At 42.7% G+C, this 22,260-nt stretch overlaps 1 protein-coding gene across 3 annotated transcripts in view; it reads left to right on the plus strand.

Annotated features, from left to right (window-relative positions):
* acsf3 (acyl-CoA synthetase family member 3) overlaps positions 1–15,853 on the plus strand; it is a 29,048-nt gene extending 13,195 nt beyond the window's left edge. For 2 of the 3 annotated variants that reach the window (XM_034579137.1, XM_034579138.1), the window contains exons 6-10: positions 331–428; positions 809–935; positions 12,034–12,168; positions 12,667–12,778; positions 15,491–15,853. In XM_034579137.1, the coding sequence (XP_034435028.1) occupies positions 331–428; positions 809–935; positions 12,034–12,168; positions 12,667–12,778; positions 15,491–15,605 (587 nt within the window). In that variant the 3' untranslated portion in view covers positions 15,606–15,853. The remainder of the gene's footprint in view (positions 1–330; positions 429–808; positions 936–12,033; positions 12,169–12,666; positions 12,779–15,490) is intronic. The other variant, XM_034579139.1, reaches the window with a different exon arrangement.
* Positions 15,854–22,260: the final 6,407 nt, after the last annotated feature.

Below are 22,260 nucleotides of genomic sequence, written 5' to 3' on the forward strand. Positions count from 1 at the left end.
TTTCCCAGAAATCCCCATTACTGTCAACGTAAGCCAACTTGTGGCGACTGAGATGAATGGCTTTTGGTTTCCACTGTTTTACAAGCTCAGAAAACCATTAAGTGACCGGTTATGCCCTGCAGATGGAGGGTAATGCCGTCTTGGAAGAGAACACTATCGTTGTCGTATATGCTTCGCCAACGCTGATGATCATCACTTTGTTCGATACGGCCCAAATATGTCCAGCTTTTTAAAAAAGGGACGAAATCATCCCATCTTTTTTGTAATAAACCATCTTCCCTTTGTACTGTGATACTTATGTGTGTGTGTCTCTGCTTGATTTGTTGACAGGGGCTGTGGGGTCACCGCTCCCAGGTGTGGAAGTTCGGATTGTCATGAATAATGCAAGCAACACCACGATTGCGGAGGGCAGCCACAGAGAGACTCGGGTAATCTATAAATAAATAGGTTACACACTGAATTATCTATAGGAAGTGAAATATTTCAAAAGGTTGTATAATTCATTGAAATTCAAACCTTGAAATGTACTTAAAAAGTCCTGATACCGATAGTGACTGCATACTTTCCAGAAGTGTATGTTAAATGTGGGATAGGTTTATTTTTCAGCACATATTAAGTATCTAAATGCAGTATTTTGCTTTCAGATTAGATTCAGTAGTATTTGTTTTCTTGCTTGTTGTTGGAAAGTTCATCACCCAGCAATCAACTAGATGGTAATTTAACACTATTCTGGCTAATATAAACTCTTTTTTACTGTCTAAACCATCTGTTTCGGTCTCTTCCTTTTATCTCTGTGCATATGCTACAGGTACGTGCAGGTCTGGAGGGGAAAGAGGGCGATCTCCTGGTTCGAGGTCCATCTGTCTTTCAGGAATACTGGAACAAGCCTGAGGAGACCAGAGAGTCTTTCACTGAGGGCGACTGGTTCAAAACAGGTATTGAGCCCTCATCTCCTCCTCCACCCTTTGCTCTGGTCTTAACTCACACTTCAGCACTGTACGCAGGCCCACACACATTCGCACACACACATTCGCACACACACATTCGCACACACAATCCCTTGGAGGAAGTGAATTCTGCCACTAATTGCATCTACATGAGTGGTGCTGTCAGAGGGATTCACAGGAGGAGGAGAGATGTCAAAAGATTTTTTTTCATCTTCACTACAGACTGCTCTTCCAGGGCCCGATTTTAAGCACTGGATCAGGAGTCCAGTCACCAAAGCACACACACACACAGGCAGGCACGCCCGCCCACCCACCCACCTGCGCGTACACACACACACACACACACACATACACATACACACACACACACACACACACACACACATACACACACACACACACACACACAGTTTGAGTATATGTGTTGTTTGTGTTTCGGGGGACTATAAATGGACTATGTGTGTTTTTGGTGCTGCAGGGCATTTTTCCTCCTAAGTGGTTATGACTGCTCTGGGTCTTGAGGAACCAAGTATTGCTCTCTCGCTTTTCCTCTCCCCCTCTGTGTGTGTGTGTGTGTGTGTGTGTGTGTGTGTGTGTGTGTGTGTGTGTGTGTGTGTGTGTGTGTGTGTGTGTGTGTGTGTGTGTGTGTGTGTGTGTGTGTGTGTGTGCACGTGTGCGTTTAAAAGCACAGAGAAAAGCTGTCATCGGAGGCTTTCTCCCCTGCGGCCAAGCACTTCATTCTCTGCCCCCCCTCCCCAAAGGAGCACTTCTTTACTGCAAAGCCACCGACAGACAGGTGTTAGGTTGTCATGGGGGAGGCTGGGTGGTGCACAAGGAGCTTTGAATTGTAATGTACACGACAGGATATAAGCAAGAGAGTGAGGAAAGAGCTGGAGGTATTGAGCTTGGAGATGTTGTGGTGGAGGGGTTAGAAAGAGTCAACTGCAAAGGGTGGCATGTATGGTCCCAGAGAGACTGGTGACGGACAAGGTAGGGATGGGGAGCGAACAGTGGTGTTGGAGGAGGAGGGAGAGGGAGAGGGGGGCAAAAAGCAGCAAGGAAGGAGCGAGTGATGGAGAGCGAAGCAGGGTGAGGCAGTGGGAGAGCAGGGCAGACTGTGTTTAATTGGCTTTGCAGGCTGGAAGGACAGAGATCCAGAGCACAGCACGCTGCTGTCACACTCCATTACAGCCACTGGCCACATAATGAGAGCCAGTGCAATCAGCTCCCCACAGACTGGTACCTCAAGCAACACACACACACACTGTAGACTTTTATGTAGGAAGTTTTCAAACGCGTTCCTTGCCCTACCTGCCTCTGATGAAGTTAAACAAACATACACTGAGTTGTCAGTATATTACACACCTAGTTAAAACTCACCTCTTTAACACAGTTAAAAATGAACATTCATCCTTTATGTAGGTGTAGTTGCAAGACTGTTGTATTAGACTGCACTATTTTAAATCTGGGTGTTCCTAATAAACTGCCAACTAAGTGTATGAAGGTGTGAATTGAAAGGTTTTCTCGAAATAAAAGCCCTGTCTAGACAATGTTTGGTTTAATCTCTTTCAAATCTCATTGTGATTGAATCATCTGTTTGAATGATGAGAAACTGAGCTGGAAAATATCTGGTTCTCTTTCATTTTTTCTCTGTGGCCATAGATTCACAGCAGCCACAGGAACACATCAGCTACGCAACCGTGCAGCGACTAGTTTTGCCTCCAATGCCTGTTGTCTCGCTCAATTTGTAGGAGCTCTTTGTTTTTATACTCTGGCTCAAAGCACGAGCAGCCATCGTAGTCGATGCTTAATCAGAAATTAGGAAAAGATTCAGCCATAACAATCCAAACGCCTCTCTCTCTCGTTTCAACCTCTGCCTTCCTAAAACAACCCAAGTCTCAAAAGATTTGAGTGTGAGACTTCTTGTTGAGTGAGAAGTGTAATGTTGCCTTTTAGGAAAGTTTGAACCTTTTTATTAGTGATAAAAAAAAAGCCCTTTTAATGGACATTTCTTGGACTGTCGCAGTTGCCCCAGGATTACACTGCTGCTGTGTTGCAGCAGTCAGGGGAGGAGATTTAAAGTGAAGGCTATAACAAAAACACACTTTAGTTTATCCTGTGTTTCTTTGCTGTGGAACAATTTACGGAGAAGAAAAAAAAACATCTGTACCCCGCAGCTGATCCCAATCCACAAGTCTAAACAGTTAAATCTGTTAATTTCCAGATAGAAACATGCTTTTGTGGACTGGAAACTCCCACGCACGCTACTCTTGCACTTAACCTTCTCCTGAGCTTTCTACCTCCCCTCTCACATTCGTACCATTTTTACCCTCACACCTGCTCCTTGTTTCACACTCATTTCTAACACTGTCTCATTCTCACACTCCACTGCTGACTTACTAAGTCCTGGCTGATCTTTTGTCATCTTCCCTCTGAGCTTTTCATGTGTCAATTGTTATACATCCCCCAGGATTTAACCTCCAGGTCAGGGAAGAGAACATAAAAGATGTTCAGCCCTTTTCAAGAATCAGACTTAGATCTTGATGGGAGTGATGGGAGTTCACTTTTTCAACAAATTTGATTCATGTTCAACTCTCACACATCCACCAACTGATCCTCAGCTTCTCCTCTCCTCTGACCTGAACCTCCTGTCCTTAGCACCATCTACATCAGGACTGTGACCCTTCATCCGTCTCCAGCTGAAGTGTAGTGGGCAGGATTTGTATTCAGCCTGAGAGACTCAACTCAGGAAATTCTATTTGTTATTCATCAAAGTAGCTCATGACTTAAGTGCAGGACCAACATTTTAGCTGAGACATGGAGAATGAGTAAAGGAGATAGCCCTGTAGGTTGAAAATAAGTTTGTGGTTCATTGAAAGTCAAAAGTGTCCAGCATTTCACACTCAACTTTCAACAGAGTGTAAGATTTAAGAGAAGTAATGTTCAGTTTTGCAGGTACATGTATTCTTAGTAAAACCTTATCTTATTATTAAGATTATTATTATTTTTCAAATTTATTTAAAAAAATAACACAGTTTGCTTTTGACAATGTTGAAAGGTTTGAGAAGAAGAAGGCACAGGAGAGCTGGCTGGAGAAAAGTTGAGCGTGAGAATCAGAGGAGGAGTGTGAGAGTTAAGATCAATAAGTTCTCAGCCGGCCAGAGGTGTCCTCTCTAGTGCGAGGGACTTCTGCGGAGCATGACTGGCAGCTTCATAGGAAATCTGTCGCCTTCTGTTCACAAACATCTTTGAGTACGTTGGCCCCCTCTCACCTTTTACAACCTCTTTTTGTGCTCGACAGTGTGTTCTATATAGCTGTTTTCTGACACGGACTCCTGAGGAAGTCCGGAGAATTGTAACTCGGACATTTGCCTTTCACACATGAAGAACGCAGCAGAAAGAAGAACGTTGCAGAAATTACATAATTTGATTTCAGTCCTTATTGTCAAAAGCTCTCAAATCTTGTCTTTCCAAGTTTACATCTTTCTCATCTTCAAGATATGTATATTATTTATTTTTGCTTTGCGTCTCTTGCAAGATAGAATCTCACTCCAGACATTTTCCTGCTGTATTCTCACATGGGCTCACTTGGATATTTTATGGATATTTTACTCGGGTGTGGCAGGAAAAGTTCCAGAAAAATGTCTGGAGCTACTGCCTCTAACATGCTTTCTCACATACGGCCCCTCTGGAAAATGTATCGAAAATATCCAGCCTTGCGTGGGCTTTAATTGGATATGATGTACACTTGTAAATACAACACAACAGGGCCATCATTTTTTACAAAGCTTTAGTGTTAAAAGCATTTGGTTGAGAGGGTACGTATGTGTGTGCATATGAGTGTGTACTTCTGCATGTGTGTGACCGAGCGAGCAGTCACCCCAGCTGTAAAGGTGAGCTTCAGATCTGCAGGGTAACTTCTCCACAGACAGACTGACAGCAGTGTGGCTCATATCCTGCAGAGCCATCACTACTCATTTGTGCATGGGTCTTTCGCTCCCAGCTGTGCTCTCCTCTTCCCTGCCTCCGTCGCTCTCTGTGTTTCCAGTGTCATATTTTACCGCGGGTCACATCTTGTCCTCCTAACTCCAATGTCAGAGCTCCCTGTGGGATCCGCCGACACCCCACCCTCCGAGCACTCTGTTCAAACAAGCCGTCTCTGTGACATTTAAACAGCAAAGGTGGCACTGCATGCTGCTCCTCGTTTTATTAGCACCAGTTGAAGGTAACTTTTTTATTTCATTGGTATCTGCTGTACATTCATCTGTTTAGGGGCCTGTAGTACGAAGCAGGATTTGTGGTTTATCGAGGTAACTTCAGGTTTAATTCTCAACTTCATTCCTACAGGGTTCGGACAGGGACAAAAGAGTAAACTGACGAATGATAAAGAGAAATTTGTATTTATATAGATCAGTCAAATCCTTTTTGCTGTTCCAGGCTGTCCTTCTGACAAACACAGGGAGATATCAGATTGAATAAATACACACAGTATATGTTATAGCTTCCTTTATATTGAACAAAGGGTTCACTGAGCCAGTTGATAGTCCAGCTTCATATTACAGGATATCGAGGACAGTCAGTGTTATGTTCAGTAAAGCCGGATCAAGAAAATATATATATATATATATATATATATAATTCCATTTATGCTGCACTTGCTACAGGCCCCTGGTCAAAAGCAAAGACACTAGAGGTGCTGTGATTTCATAATCAACCAAAATTAAAATGAATTTGAGTTTTGCTCAACACTCAGACTTCAATGTGTCTTGGCTGACTATCGGATAGTTATTCTTTTGATTCAGTGCAGAGAAGGAGCATATAAACAACAGTTAAGTAGTTTGCCTGATGATCATGAAAGATGTGAGACAGACATCAATCCTCAAGTTCAGCTTGTTATCTGCTGGTGGAGAGGCAGCCCAGCACGGACTATAATCAGTAATATTAACATAAAGCAATTCACGCTCCTTTAATTGCATTATATTAAACAAATTAGATCACTCATCCAAGTGCAAAGTGCTTTATTGTACAATATTAATTACTAAAAAAGGAGCTGTGACAAAAGTTAAGGATGATAAATAATGTCAGAGCTGAGATTTCTCTGCTCGGCTGTCTGTTATTTATCCTCATTAACTCTTCCATCTAGGCTGTGGGGCTTTAATGTGGAACATTAATATTCATATATGCTAAGTGTTTACAGTCAGTCTGAGGAGAGGCATGACTCACATTTAGACCTCTGTCATCTCTGTTCAGATAAGGCTCTCCTCTCCACTGTGATGGAGGGCACTCCGCTCTAACCCGCAGTGTGAGGGTTTAGGTTGTGATGAAAGACGGTGACTCCACTTGTACCTTCTCGCAGAGGAGAAGCACCACCACTTTTAAACACTTTGGACTCGCCTACGCACGACACAACGTGACTGTCAGTGCCTCTGAAATGTCAACGTTTCTGAAGGGATACGACACTTCTGAGTCTTGGCTGAAGATGGAAATTCTTGAAACTGTTTAACAGGTTTTAAAAAGTTTGAATCGACGTGCCTCGGTGTCTGCAGACATGTTTGTATCTTCACTGAGTTGGGTGCACTTATTACCTCGGCCAGGGAGATTGTGTTTTTATCTGCATTTCTTTGTTGTTTTTTTTTCTGGTTTTTTTTTGTTTGTTGGCAAGATTACACAAAAACAACTGAACGGATTTCCACAAAACTCAGTGGAAGGATTGAATAGGACAGCGAAGAACCCATTCAATTTAGTTGCCGAGGCAGATCTATTATTCAAATTTCTTTTTCTAGTTTTTCTTGGTTAAAAATGTAAATACAATTAAGGCCTACATAACTTCAGCAACCTCCACAACTATTGGTATTGATCAGGTCAAAGCTTTTCTTTGTCTTTCTGGAATGAGCAGAAGGCATCGAAAAAATATCAATAATTATCGCAATAGAATTGTCGTCAAATGCAATGTAATAAAAGTCAAATATATTACTTATGCATTGTGCAAACGCAGTGAGGAGGTATAACACATAATTGATCTACCTCAGATTTATTACATGTTTTGCTGTTTGTCATTATCTGTTTAAAACCACAAACTTCACTCAGGAGCAAAAATCTGTCTTTAAACTTAAAATAAATTTTAACGTCATAATTCTGCCTATCGACTAATGTGAACATTTTTATCACAATAAAAATCCTAATGTCACCTTTGTGTGTTACAGTTTGGGATCATCTTGTTCATTAGACTACATAACCTGGTGTTTACAGCAGTTATAGGACAAGTTATAGACGTATGTGACCTCGCTGTCGTCAGGGCTTATTCTATCAACCTTCAGATGCAATGAAAAGAAAAGCAGTTGATGAGGACTTCGCAAGACAACATTAGATAAGAGGAGATAGAAATTTCTTTCATCCTCCCAAATGAAGAATTGTGCAAAAGCTGCTCAGTAAGAAAGTGACACAAACGCTTTGTATAGTCACAAAGAAATTCAATTTTAACTTAGATTTTCAGGATAATTAAAGTGTTTGAGTGTTTTCATAATGTTTTCATCATTTTACTAAAGATCTTTTGCCTTTAACCACCCAATTGAACTTGAATTATTAAGCCACATCTCATCCTTGAATTTAAGTGTTTTTCTTACTTATTCAAGTGTTTTAGTCTCTGTTTGAGAGTGCAGTAAATGAATGTGGAAATGTTTTCATTTTATTCCTCAAAGTACGCGCTTTACAGGAAGCTACATGCCAGCCCACGTCTCCAGGGCTGAGTGGGGTGTGCACACAAAAACAAGTACATGGTACTTAGATCAAGGCCAGACTGGAATCACATTCAATTACAAACACTCTTCTAACACGATCAGTGACGGCAGAAATGTGTTATGGGGATGAAAGTTCCTAAAAGTGAAGAGATGACTTCTTTCACCTCCACAAAACCAGTTTTTATGCATTCTTCGTGTCCGCTCTGCTTCCCCAACACCTCCGGCAGCGATGCTTGTGGCAGCAGGCTGAACTGTTGTTGTGGCGTTGGCCTTTGTCATGTGACACACTCTGCCCTTTTCTTTCTCACACTCTTGTTTTTCCTCTAAGAAAGGCAACATGCTCAGACTCTTGCCTGTATCCGTGTGCCTGTGTAATTTTGAATAGTTTTGTGGCTGCTTTGCAGAGCAGAGCTACTTTTGTCAAATTATAGTTCACATTTTCTGAGGTAACATAAATGCACCGTAACTGTGGAACCCTCAGCTCTGAGTGTTTGTTGAGTGAGGACTCAGGGAAGCAGGGACAGGTTTAAAGCCGAACAGCCTGGTTCTACATCCAGGATCTTCCCTGACTCTTCTGGGCTATAGACTCTTTATAAAGATGGACGACGGGACGGCTCCTCAAAAGTGAATCCAAAGGGTCTTAATTATATATAGCTATGTTAGAGTGACCATTCGACTGGTTATTTTGGTATTTTTTTAGTTATCTGATGCTATAAAAACGTGGTGAAAGCTGAGAGTGACTTCTGATTGGTTGAATGGGGGTGTTGCAGGACCTCGCTTCGACAGCTCAAGCCTCTTTTCACTTCTTCACAGATTCTGGCTCCAAATGTGCAAAAAATGGCAGCGTTTTTAACCAGGATATTTTAGCTTCTTTTCTTAATAGTGGGTATAAGTGGAGACATTTTAATATACTGTCTATGATCTGGGCTTAATTTAAGCTCCAGCCAACATCACCAGTAGTTTCTGTAAATATCAAATAGCCTTTGTCTCTTTACTAAAATACTATATGGGTGCTCAGGATTAAAAAATATGACGATGAAGATCAATAATCTATGTTAATAATTTCATTAATCCTCTAAAAGCAATGTTGCATAACAGCACGTGTTGTTTTTTCCTGTTAACAAAATTATTCTTAATAGCTGAAAGTAATTTAGTGTTGATTTTCTGCCGTTGTGGTTTAACAGTTCTGTGGCGGCAACTAATGTAATTTTCTTGTTTTCTCTGAAAGACATTAGTGAAGTTTTCTCCGCCCTCCATCCTCAGTTAAAGTCTTGATCTGTTTTTATTTCTTTTTTTTTCCCGCACTGTGTGCCTTCACTTTCTTTAATGCCTCAGAATGAGATGAAAGCCCAGTGCAATTAGGCTTCTTATCGTTTTAATTAAGAAAGCCATTCGGCCATATCTGGCTCCAACGCCATAACACATAATGGCAGAGAGTCTCTGATGCCTGAAGTAGTGTTTGTGTGCATGTGTGTACATACCGTGTGTGTGTGTGTGTGTGTGTGTGTGTGTGTGTGTGTGTGTGTGTGTGTGTGCGTGTGTGTGTGTGTCCTAGTAACACAGTTCCCGACAATCTCTCCCGACCTTCTTCCCTCTTTTATCAGTCTTCGTTCTCCAATCACTATTCCCACTTGTGCCTCTCTCCAAACATGCTGTTCTATCCCTTGTTATTTACTTCTCCTCAAAGAGAGACAAGGTCAGAGTCCTGTGTAAGTGCTTCAAACTCAGTTCAAGTATGTTTTGTACCAGTGTTTCTTTCAAAGCCCTTTTGTCCAACGTAGTCTCAATAATTCTGTTTCCTCGCTTCAACATTTGCAGCTAAATGGACCCATTTTATGGTGTTTTTATCTGTTTCAGCTTGTGCACACACACACCTACACACACACACACACACTCTCACAGGGCATGATAAGAGCTTATCAATGTGCATGTAACCAGTCCCTTTCCCCTCATCTATGTGCATAAGATGATAGAGCTGCATATCATTTTTTCCTTCTACCCCCTCATCCAAAGACGGAAGAGAACTACCCTGTTAGTAGTGTTAACACCCAACCAAGCTCCTCCACTCCCCTCCTCTAGCTCCCTCTCCCCTCTCCCCCCATCCCCCCTCTCTCCTCCTCTGTTACCCCAGCCTATCAGTGCGGAGCAGTGGTCTGTGAAGAAATTCCCAATATCTAAATTTACACACTGTATCAATCTTGTTTAATAGACTGGAAAGCTTATAGCCGCCGTGGCAAGCCGGCAGAGAGGGCAGCGGTGATAAATTGTCGGTGTGCAGGCGACAGCCGCCCGTGATGTATAATGAAATATTTATGATTTATCCCAGCTAATAAACTGAAATGAAGTGCGTGATGTATGGGAACAGATGGGCCCTCTATTGATGCTGAGGCAGAGAGGCAAGGAGGGAAAGGAGGAGACAGGAAGAGAGGTGGAGATGTGATGAGAGATGCTCCAGACGTAGTGAAAGAAAAAAATGGAGGGTAAGGATGGGAGTAAAAAAAAACAACAGTTGTGTGTGTCTGACTGACACTGTGACACTGGAGAAGGGGAAGCTGGGAAAAAAAGTTGACATAAATGTGAGATTGATGGAAGGATTCCGGGTTAGAAGAGAGAACAAATGAGATTAAATGATGGAGAACAAGACATACGGAAGATGGCAGTAAAAACAGACCACTATCAAAATATAATCCTTCTCCTATAATGCTTCATCGTGTTGAATCCAGGCAAGGGAGGGCCAGTTGTTTTCTTTTATTGAGTCGATATTTCAGGTGCACGTTTTTTTCCAGCTCTGGTGTCAGCAGACGTGCACAGTCTAACATTGTGGAAATGTTCCTGGCAGGGCTGTACCGACGATTTTAGAAATACTGAAACCTCGAGGTGAGAGGCTCCATATAAGAGTGGAATTCATTTTCTTATCTAACTCTTTGCAAGAAAGTAAATAAGTGTCAAATTATTGTCATTATTATCATTCCTTTAAAAAAACAACCATAAAAATATATAATATATGATTTTGGGGGGGTTTTCATTGTATTTTTATATAAATTTAACCATTTAATGGTTTAGTTTCTGTAAATGTGATGTCCCTGCAAACTGGTCTAATTGATTCTCTGTGCCAGGTATTATTTCATTTGGCTGTAAAATAATAAGTTCCTTTATGTAAATGTATTGTTTGTGTAATAAATATATTTTGGGTTTGCTTTGTGTCTAAGTGTAAAAGCCCATATATAAGAATGGTGACAATTAGCCTTCCATCTGAGAAACTCTATATGTATAGCAGTAGTCTCCAGCTGTGGCCCCCACCCTTGACTTTTCCTGACCTCTCCTTCATTCAACCCCATCCAACCTTAACCACATTAGTGTCACACACACACACACCGTCACACACTTCCATTCCCTCCTCGGCCCCAGCTGTGGACGCAGCACCTGTAATAATCCAAAAGGACACCTTCCTGTTCCTTCTTTTCTTCTCCCCCACTCCTTCCCTCCTCCGTCCATTTTTTATCCCTCTGTCTCTCTCCACTCATCCATACTGACCCATTTCCTCTTGCTTGTCATCCCCGGGCCCAGCTGAGTCCCCCATCCCACATACTGTACTCATCCTCCCCCACACCTGTCCCCCAGACACCTCTGTGCTTGTGTGTGTGTGTGTCTGGAGGATGTGGGGGGAACTCTCATCCATCCACTGCACCCCGACTTCCTCTGTCTCAAACACACACCTTATATTCAACCAAGTTTACACACCCTACATTCCTTGTATCACGTTATGTCGTTTTTATGAGTATATATGCTTTTTTTGTTCAGTTAATTTTTTGGTCACCCACATAGTATTCCCCAGAAAACCCAAAAGTTTTCTCTGACGCAATAATTCATTCATGGCTATTTACAGTAAATGAGGAGGTCTTGTGGCATAGAAAAGAATAGAATATACTTTGCGTAATAGAAAGATAATAAGCTAATAAGCTGCTGGTCATGGACAATCAACGTAATTTAAAGTGTCTGTGGTGCAAATGGATAATGTTTCAAAATTAAAGATAATATTTGTAACAATTATTCATTAAAATGTCTAAAAACGAATATACCTATCTTAAGCATTTTGTTGACTTGTGTACTTACAGAATTTAATGTTACAGCCCAGAGTCCAGGTAACAGGACGTTTCATTTTGGTCGCCTTTGAACTGCATCATATCTGCTTCATCTTCCAGGCTAAACACTGTATGACAAAGGAAAATCCAGTTAGCCAATCAGTCCATCAATTTTCGACCCTCTTAAATAACAAAAAATAATGAGCCATGAAAATCTTACGGGAATGTTTTTATTGATCACCCGCTCTCTCCCTGTTTGTCTTTTAGGAGACACAGCCGTCTATAAAGATGGTGCGTATTGGATCATGGGCCGTACCAGTGTCGACATCATCAAGAGCGGTGGCTACAAGATCAGTGCTCTCGAGGTGGAGCGGCACCTGCTGGCTCATCCAGCCATCATCGGTAAGAGAGCTGAACACGTTTAGTCTGTCGATTTAAGGACAATAACGCACTTTACATTTTTAGGATATCTCTGTTCTGCAGGATACAAATTAAATGACTATGTTGTGAAATTGACGGGCCTTTGCATTAATATTGTATCAAGACTTATAGCTGTTTTTAAACATTATCGTATTCCTCAGTGAAGGAAATGAAATAAGACAATGATGCTGCACAAACATGATGACGGAGGAGAGTTTTATGACGTGGGATGTTACAAAGAATGGTGTAATTTCTACATCTAATGTGCCCTAACCCTAACAACCTCTAATTACAATTGAGAGTCAGCACCTTTAACCCCGGTCATTGCTGCCCTTTAAAACCAATGTGTTTAAGTATAGAGCAGACACAGCAAAACATGGCAGTGTCTTATTATTCTTAAGTACTGCCCTAAGATGAAAGAATTGGAGCAGCTGAATCTTAACAACAACGCGTCTGCTTCGCGTGGTCTTAACTTCACAGATGTGGCCGTCGTCGGGGCCCCAGATGCCGTTTGGGGTCAGAAAGTCACTGCAGTGGTGCAGCTGAGGAAGGGCCAGAGTATGACCCTGCCGGAGTTGAAGATCTGGGCGAGGTACTGTGACTTTCAGCTTTGTAATAATTCCTTCACAGTAACTACCTTTTATTTCTCGTATAAATTTGTTTATACTTGATTTCAGAATGATGTTAAAATCATGCCACAGTCTGTTAACAGATCAATAAATGAACTTCATTGGCATATTACTATTGCTACAGGGTTAGCAACACATAAGCCATAACAACAGCAGCCTCAGTTGTTTTGTTCATAGACATTAAAGTCGGAAAATGCTTCCAAATAAACGGTAATAAACCTGCATCCTCGAGTCTAAGCAGACGACAGCGCTGCATAAAGATGTGCATCCCCTTCATTCATTCATTCCTCTCTCTCCTTCCACTGTCCGCTGTCAAACTAAAAAGAAATGCCACTAAGCACAATATGATTTATATATTACATTTTTAAAAGTTACGTATTAGGAAAAGAAAGATGGTGATCAGGTCCTTTTTTCTTAATAAAAAGAAAAAAGATGAACTTCTTGGAAGCACCCAATATTGACAAAGAGGAGCTGAAACTACAACAACTGCTGTACCAAGGACTTACGTCCCAAAAAACAAAAGCCGCAAAATCATCGAAATCTCGTTGCTGATGTGAAAGCTTGCATTGACTGGATACAAAAAAAAAATATATGAATATGTTTGAAAAATATGAACATCAACTGCACGAAAGCAAGTAAAGAGACAGTTATCCAGATTTGTATGCCGGTTCAAATCATGTCTTTTTATTACTGCGTTGACAATCTGAACATTGTCACTGTATATTTGCAGTAGACGAGAAGAAGAATTATATAAAGTTTGCTTTGATATTTTCTTTTTTTAAGAAGTGCAGTGTTTTGGTGTCTAATAAGGAATAAAGCTAAACAAAAATAGATATATACATTAACTCTAAACTTGCCTTTCTGGATTATATCTGATCTCACTAGTACCTGAAACCAAATGTTTGCTTCACACCAGCGGAGCCGTTTGTTTTTCTGTTGTTTTTGGTATGAATGACCAGTGAGGATGAAACCACTAACCACTGGACCACCTGCCACCTTTTTAAAAGTGCTTTGTGGCAGCAGGTGGACTCCAACCAGTACCACCAGTGGAGACAGTGACCTGAATAACTTGCTACCAATCCATCATCCTGAATTCACAAAAACAAAACGCAAAAAAAGGAGCGCTCCGTCCCGTTACTGCCAAAGACTGCTGACCCTGTCTTATTGCAGTGATTCCAGAAGACAATTTTTCAGTCCTGTGGTAAACAAATGAAGGCTCCTAATGCTCTTCCAGCAGTTCAGCACACACATCCCCAGTGACTGGCCCTGAAGTCCTCAGATCAATATGGGAGGATGTGAGAGAGAGAGAGAGAGGCCAGAGATGGACTAATGAGGGGAGCTGAAAGAAAGACAGGCGATGAAAAAGAGGAATATGTGTGAGAAGTGAACGAACCATAGTTACAGCGGGCTTTGTCTTTTCCCCCTCCCCTTCTAAATGTCAGCAGAGTTTGTTTTGTCGAACATGGACAGGTACTGTTGACATGCTGCCCTCCACTCCACAATGACAGACACCCCTCTTTCTTTTCTTTTCCCCTTCTGTTGCCTCGTTTTCATAAAATATGGATCCATTCATCTGTCCAATATTTTTTTCTTCGTTTTGTCTCCTCCACTATCCTGTCTAGTAACCTGAGTGGGTGGGTGTGTGTACGCTGTGGGCTCCATATGGTGTGGGGGGGTGTTAGATGCTACTGCTGTGGACTGCTCGGCTGGTCATACTGCTGCTGCCTGTTACCCAGGATAACACACACACACACACACACATACACACTCTCATACACTCACTTACAAACACACACACAGTGTTTCCAGCCACGGGTGCTGCCAGTGGACAGGCAGTGCCAGCGCACTGTGCTGAGGCCAGTGTGTAGAGGAGAGGGAGATAAGATGAGACGTAAACAAGTAGATGGATGCTCACTCTTCAGTGCCCTGGCTTCAGCTGTCAGTCTGAATCTCTGTCACGCTCCCTTCGCCCCACGCAGCCTCGAACACGCACGCACGAACACGCTGCCCCGGAGAAACCTGTGACACGAGCGAGCCCCATTACAGAGAAGTGTATGTATGTACAAATACTCGCTCACACTTCACTCACTGAGGGACAGAGACATCTGCTAAAAGTAGTGTTTGATGGCAGCAACATGAGTCATTATGCACACTCACACCACAAGCACGCACGCACACACACACACGCATGCTCACAAACAAACAAACTAGGTTAGAAGATAATAAAAAAAAGCTCCAGGCTTCAGGACTTGACGTAACAACCATGCACTCAAAACGGAAAAAATAAAACACTTTTAATTATCTCAGCCTTCTGTTTTTCCTTTTATTATTAGTTTTTTTTTTTTTTATTTCATCTCACAGTGATTATATTGTTTTGCACAAAGGGAATTGTCTGTGTCTGGAAGGCGAATTGGGGATATAAGGGAGGAGAGCTGCAGAGTGTATGAAGGACATTTCTTTCCTTATCTCGACTACTCTGCCACAGGGCTAGCCTTTGTTTTGCAGTTGTTTTCTGTTTTTGTTTTCACCCTTTTTGTTGTTGCATACGTGCCGGCGTGCACACGTTTATGCATCCGCTCGTGTTATGTGTGTCCCCGTGCGTGCTTGTATTAGTTTAGTCTGTGCGTTTCTGCAGTAAACAGTCATCAGTTTATTAACACCAGTGTTTATTGCAGGGAACACATGGCTGCCTACACCATCCCCACAGGCCTGGTGCTGGTGGAGGAGTTGCCCAGGAATCAGATGGGCAAGGTCAACAAGAAGGACCTCCTGCGACACTTCTTCCATTGACCGAGCCACCTCGATGTGTACGACAACAAACAGGTTCCTGGTCACTTCCTGGCTGCTCTCATCTGGTTCATCTAGATTCGAATATCACAGAGAAGTAGGCAATACAAAATAATGGATAAACAAGAAAACATGTAGGTAATTCTAATGTGTTGAATGCCAATTATCCTGAGAACTCTTTTATGTCAAATAATCTCTTTGATATGTAATTTTCTAGACAATTTGTTACAGATCTTAATAATGAAAAAAAGGTTCAAAATTCTAACTAACCAACAAGGATGTGTCAGACGAACAATATGCAAGAAGTTGTCAAGTCCTGTTAAATGCTGTGCAACCTAATATGACCCACTTTTGTAGGGTTTGCATTTGAAGCAGTGTCACAGTTCCATGCCACATGACTGTATGAATAATAACCAGGGTTAGACTATGTAGTGGGTTCATACTGAAAACAGAAGTATAAACTCTAGACAGACAGAATGCAGATGAAATACACCTGATTTATAAGAGTGTGTTCAACTATTGTCCAACAAATGAAATGGAAGTGATGCTCCACAGCTACAAACTAAAAGATCCACCTCCACCATCGCCCAACAGTCCCCTTATGCAACCACATTTAAATTCACTAGATCCATTTTTTTATTTGGATCTGCACAAAATTGTACACACTCATAAATATCAGCCTCCTAAACACGTCTGATTTTGTTTCCATTAATCCATGAATTATTTTCTGGGATATCAACTAAAGTTGTTGTAAATCTCACAATGTTGAAGAAAGAGTAGAAATATAACTGCATCCACCCCCTGATCAGCGCCAACATTTAATTGGTTTCTCCTTGACCCATTCCACAACCTTCCACCAAAATGTTTGGAAATCCATCCAGCAGTTTTTGCGTAATCCTGCTTAATAACTGACAAATCCATGCAGACGTAAACATAACAGTTGGTAGAGGTTAAATGTAATTACTTTAAACTGAGACAGCTCTTAAAAAATCTAATCTTTTCCTCTTTAATGAAATTAATTTGAAATGTTTGGTGCAGTTTGTAGATTGTTCTGTATACGGTGTGTAATGTAGTACAGAAGTGGGACAAAATATTTGATACACTTTCCTCAGAGTCCCCGAGCAGAACTGTGGGATCCACGGTTCCATCTAATGAGACATGAACAGCTAGGGTGTCGTCTGCTTTGACTCCTGATCAATAAATCCACAAACCCTGAATGTCCAACTTTTCCAAGAAAAGAGTTAAACACAGCGGTACCTCTTGGTAAAGAGTGCTTAGGGTTCTGTTATTTGTAAATTCAGATGTTTTATTGGTGTGATCACATCATTTTGTTGGTAGAAGTGGTTGATTACACCCGAACGAATGGTTAGAAAAGGAGACATTGAAATGTAATCAGCGGGAAACATGGTTAAGATTCATTTCTTTGCACCCACACAGATGCACTTGACATGTTTATCTGAAAATTAAAAAAAGTTTTTATAAAATATAAATTTCCAAAGTGTTATTTTTTGTTTGCTACTTGCAGACTTCTTACATGTGTGTGTGCGTGTCTGTGCAGCTGTGGTTACACAGGTGTGATGAGAGCCTGAAGGCAGATTCTCTAGCAAGGCACAACACCACAGCTGGATGCCCCGCACTCCATCTGACTAACCCTCTCTCTGCGCTCGCTCTTCGCACCTCTCGTCCTTTTTTCATCTCCGTTTCTCCAGACACTTCACCTCCTCTTTCTTCATCACAAGTCAAAACAGATTGCAATAGCAACAGGACCAACTTGACTGCGAGGCTCTTTTTGAATGAGCCCTAGCGCGCAGCCAGAATAGGCAGAGAGTGCATGAAAAGATGAAAGAAAAGGCAGAGAGAGGAGTTAAAACATAAAGCAGGACTGTCAGAGATTGGAGCCTTAACAAGAGCTGGCTAGAGAAAGTTGATCAGAGGAGGGGATGAAAGAAATGAAAATGCAAAAGAAAAAGCCAGTGTGTGGTTTTGAATAAGTGATTATTAAAAAATATGGAGATGAAAAAGGGGAAAGAGAGGACGTGCGAAAATACGGTTGAGATAAACAGATGTGATGAACAGCCAGAGAACTGAAGAAGGAAAGAAACACAAAAACCTTCGGCCAATAAAACCGCCCGTCCACACACGCACACACTTACACACACACACACTAAAACACACGCTCATCCGCCCACAGTCACCAGAGACCTGATTAAGAGAGCAGAGCTATCGATCTGTGGGCTGGCAGGCTAGGATGGATGAGCAGGCAGGGCTGCAGGAGCACCAGAGGACAGCTTCGGTGCCCCCAAATCCCTCGTCGCCCCACCCAACCACCCACGCCAGAGCTGAGAGTCGGCCGGGGCCACGGGCAGGAGGCTGCCATGCTGAGGCCGCAGCTGAGGGTCAGAACTGAAGAGTGAGGAGCTGGTGCACAGTTGTAGTTGATGTACTTTGGATGAGGGGTGTTCAGGACCAGGTTCCAGTGCTCGTCTGGTGCTCATGGGGAAGCTGGTATAGATATTCCCTCGACTCCAGCTTGACGGAGCACTCGTGCCCTTGAACCACCTCCACCTCCCCTTTCGCTCCTCTTCTCTCCAACACACATTCAAACGCTCCCTGCCTGAGTCCGCTGGAGCATGGCGGAGGAAGTTGTCTGCAGATGGCTGCTTATTGGGCCCCAGGGTCCTGAGGGGGGGTGGGGGTTATGGGGGACACCGGTGAGGTTGTATTTGTGTGTTCTGTCGAGTAGAAAAGGTTCAAAGAGCAGGTGATGTTACAAAGAGATGACGGAGAAGTTGGTGTTCTCATGGTGCAGTTTCACTTTTTTATGTAAACCTCCTTCGAAGGTGATATTTATTCCTCGGGACTAATTCCGCCTCCTGTCCAGATGACGGATACATCACCTCGGAACATGAATCAGGTGGCATCGCAGGATAACAAAGGATTGAAAGAGAATTACACTTTTTATTACATCCGGCGCACTGATTGAATGCCAGCTCATTCAATCACTGATTCATTTTCTCTCACCGCCTTTCAGAATCTTATCCCAGCATGCACCTGGTCGAAAGGCAGACAGGAAAGCTCGACAGCTTGCAGCTCGCAGGGCGGACAGACACCAATGGCCACATAGTTCAGTCGTGACAAACTGAAAAAAGGACACAAGGGCAGGTGTGAATAAAAAAACACCAAATCTGTTTGAAAAATGTGCTTCAGAGTAAAAGCCATTGAAGAGAAACTTAATGGCAGCTGAGGGGGGGTTCCAGTGGTTTAACCTCTCGCCGTGTTGCGGTGATGTAGAGACGTGTACAGGGATGCTTCAGTGCACTACGGCGTCACAGTTGAGTGTAACCACATGTGCAACCAGCATATTCTCATTAAACCTGGTGCCTCAGAGTCCCTCTGATCCCCAGGAACACACCCTCACCCATCAGTGATACCCTTTGTCAAACATGAGGCACAATTAAAGCTGATGGAATATAAAAGGAATATTTGCACATATGCAGAGATAGGTTTGTCATGAATTGGGTGAGAGGATCTATACCCCTCTCATTCCTGCGTGTAGCCAGTTGTCTCAGCAGAAGGCCGGGAAGCAGAGGATACAGATAACGTAGAAGTTGCAGCTCCAGGCCCAGAGGCAGTCCAGCAGTGAAACCACAGCTTCCTGATGTACACTTCAGGTATTTTTACAGATTGAAGAGGCTTTATGTAAGTTGTCTCTACCACCACATGGGGTTTCACACCAGGAGTGGGTGGAGGTGATGGTCATGTTACCTTTGAACAGAACCAGGCTACTTCTCTCCTGTTTCCAGTCTTGGTTTTAAAGATTTTAAAATGACGGGTCTCAGTTGGCAGAAGAAAGGCTCAGAGTTCAGCTGGTAAGTGTTTATTGTAAAAACTAGCAACAGATCTCCGGCTGGTTCGGCTGAGGTGCTGGACAGGGGACGTGGTTGTGATTGACTGAGCAGGACAGGCAGGTTGTGTCTGAACAGGAGTTCTGAAACCAGGCAGGTTGGAGAGGGTGACGGACAGATGGTGAGGCTGGCAGAGACTCTGAACCGGACAGGCAGACAAAGACGAGGCCGGACGTGGCCGGTCACAGGCACAGGTGGGGCGGTGAACCTGAGGCAGAGGCAAACAAGTGTTTAACAGGAGCAGACCGACTGGCAAAGCATCAAAGCAAAGGCAAAGTGTGGCTGTGACGTTTGTACCACTGCTGGTGACTGAACAATCTGCTGGAGCCTGGAGGGAAGATGCAGGGTTTGACTGCTGCTTCTCATGAGGAGCTGACCGGGAGATGACAGACACACATACATGTATACAGGGGAAACATGAGGAAGAGGGGAATGCAGAGGGATACTCTCAACACTTGGGGCTGAGTTAAGCTTTGTATTTTATTGCTCAGACATGAGAGTGGTGTCAGTCTTCTCAGTAAACTCTCTGAAAAATGACGAGTAAGCATACATATCCCAATACATTGAACTATTTCTATGTTGCTTGAATGATATGATCTAATAATGAATAGTAAACTATTCCAAAGGTTAGATCATGAAATGTAAATAGAGATCGAGGATGTAGCTCCACTTCCTGCCAAAAATTTATCTAAAATGTCCTGGTTACTGGCATCACCGTGTTGTGCTTTTGAAGTCATTTATACGCAGACTCCGCAGTAGCTTTTATAGTCTCACGAAATTAATTAAAATAATACTGGAAAAATGAGCACTTGAACATACTTCATACTAGTTTATAACTTATACTGCAGCCATCAGCCACCATGAGGAGATCCAGATGATTTGCCTTTCTTATTTTCAGCTCTGGGAACATCTAGAGTGAAGTTCTGTGACCTGAGTCACTATATGAATACAACAATTCCGAAATGTGCCCAGGACCTGCAGCATGCAGAGCCTGGGATGCAATAATTAACATTTAATATTGAAATAAAATGAATATTTAAACATCGCAGCCGATGCAGAGGGGTGACACTGTATTAATGTGCTCGCTGCATTCGGAGGATTTGAATTCAGTCTTGCGCGTACACACTGTGTTACTTTGAAAGTCATCCTCGGCTGCTCCGGCTCCTCAGAGGTCTCCGTCAGCCTGTCATTCTGCCGCGAACATGAAAGCCGTCCATCATGAATGATTCTGGAGAAGAAAGAAGTTCATCCCTCGTCTCTTTTTAACACCGGCTGCATAATAAACAGGTCAGACTGAAGTAGTGAGTCACAGAGACACACGGTGGCCTCTGCATTCATGGCAGAGCTCTTACACACTGCTGCTCTGTTGTACATTTCTGGCACAAACAGAAATATCAAGCTACAATTATACAGTCAAACATTCGCATGTGCACACTTCTGACAGTCACAAAAGGCTGCGGGCCTGCAGCTACTTGATCAACATGACAGGCTTTATGCATGTAAGTGGGCAGAGGGGAGGAGTGATCGGAGGATGACAGGCAGGGCTCCTCAGCCCCGGGGACACCCTGAGTGTACAGTGCACACACACACACAGTCAAATGCACATCAGTGAATCCAGAACCCCACCAGGTCCGTGTGGGTACATAACCGATGCTTGTAGTGGCAGGTTGTTGTTTACATGGAGCTCATGTTTATTCTAAAGCTACTTACACCTCACTGGCTCAGCCTCGGGCTCCGTTCCTGTGAAACTCCTGCTGACTCGCTCTCTGTTTTCTCTTTGCCTTTTTCTCTGTTGACCTTTTTCACATTTTCTATCCCTCTTTTTTCTTTTCTTTTCTTCTCCCCTCTGTCCCTCATGACTCAGTTATTTTTATTCGTCTCGTCGTTTAAGATGGAGGATATTAGACGTCACATTTCAGAGGGCTATACGTTAAAGTATGATAGTTACGTCCGCCTGCAAAGTTGTGTTTTCAACTGCGTTTGTTTGTTAGTTAGCAGGATTATTCCAAAACTACGGATTGCCAGGAAACATAGTGGAAGGATGCAATATGGCTCACTGAAGAACCCATTCAATTTTACTGCGGATCCAGGAATTTTTATTCTCTTTCTTTAAGCGATAGGGCAAAGATCTGGAATTCTTTCTGATTTCCCAGGGAATAATTTATGGATCTTGATGTGTGTAATTTGGTGCAGCTTGATTGAATTTAAGGGGACTGTTGGGACTAGGTGGAGCCATCTGCTCTACTGAGTAACATTCTAGTTTTTATTTGTATTGGAACATATCATCATGATATTGCCAAGTAAATATTTGTTATGCTTTTTTTCCCATCTCTATCTGTGTCTTTTGATTTGCAGTTAAAATTTTATTTTTGGGGAAAAAAATAAAAGTTTAAAAACACAGAATCAATACTGAATTATCATGTTTTAGCTCTCATAACTCGGCCCACTCCACAATGGAGAGAGACAAGGTCATGAGAGAATAAATAGCAGGCAGACTAGCTAATGATCTATCATTCTGGACAAGCGGCTGCACCCAAGAGCGGGCTGGCTGACAAGATCATTAATAAAAGCTGCTGGGAGAGTGATCGATCGGCTTGATGGATGATCAGAGCCACAAATACTATAAAACACCTGGATGTCAAGCCTCGTCTCTTTGAAGAGAGGGAGGGGGGGAGGAGAAAGAGAGAAAAAACCCCGACCCCGATGGGGAGTCGTCAGAGGGGATCAAACCCTGACGCTCAACCTCTGTACTG

The sequence above is a fragment of the Hippoglossus hippoglossus genome, chromosome 3, assembly GCF_009819705.1.
Source record: "Hippoglossus hippoglossus isolate fHipHip1 chromosome 3, fHipHip1.pri, whole genome shotgun sequence".
Classification (NCBI taxonomy): domain Eukaryota; kingdom Metazoa; phylum Chordata; class Actinopteri; order Pleuronectiformes; family Pleuronectidae; genus Hippoglossus; species Hippoglossus hippoglossus.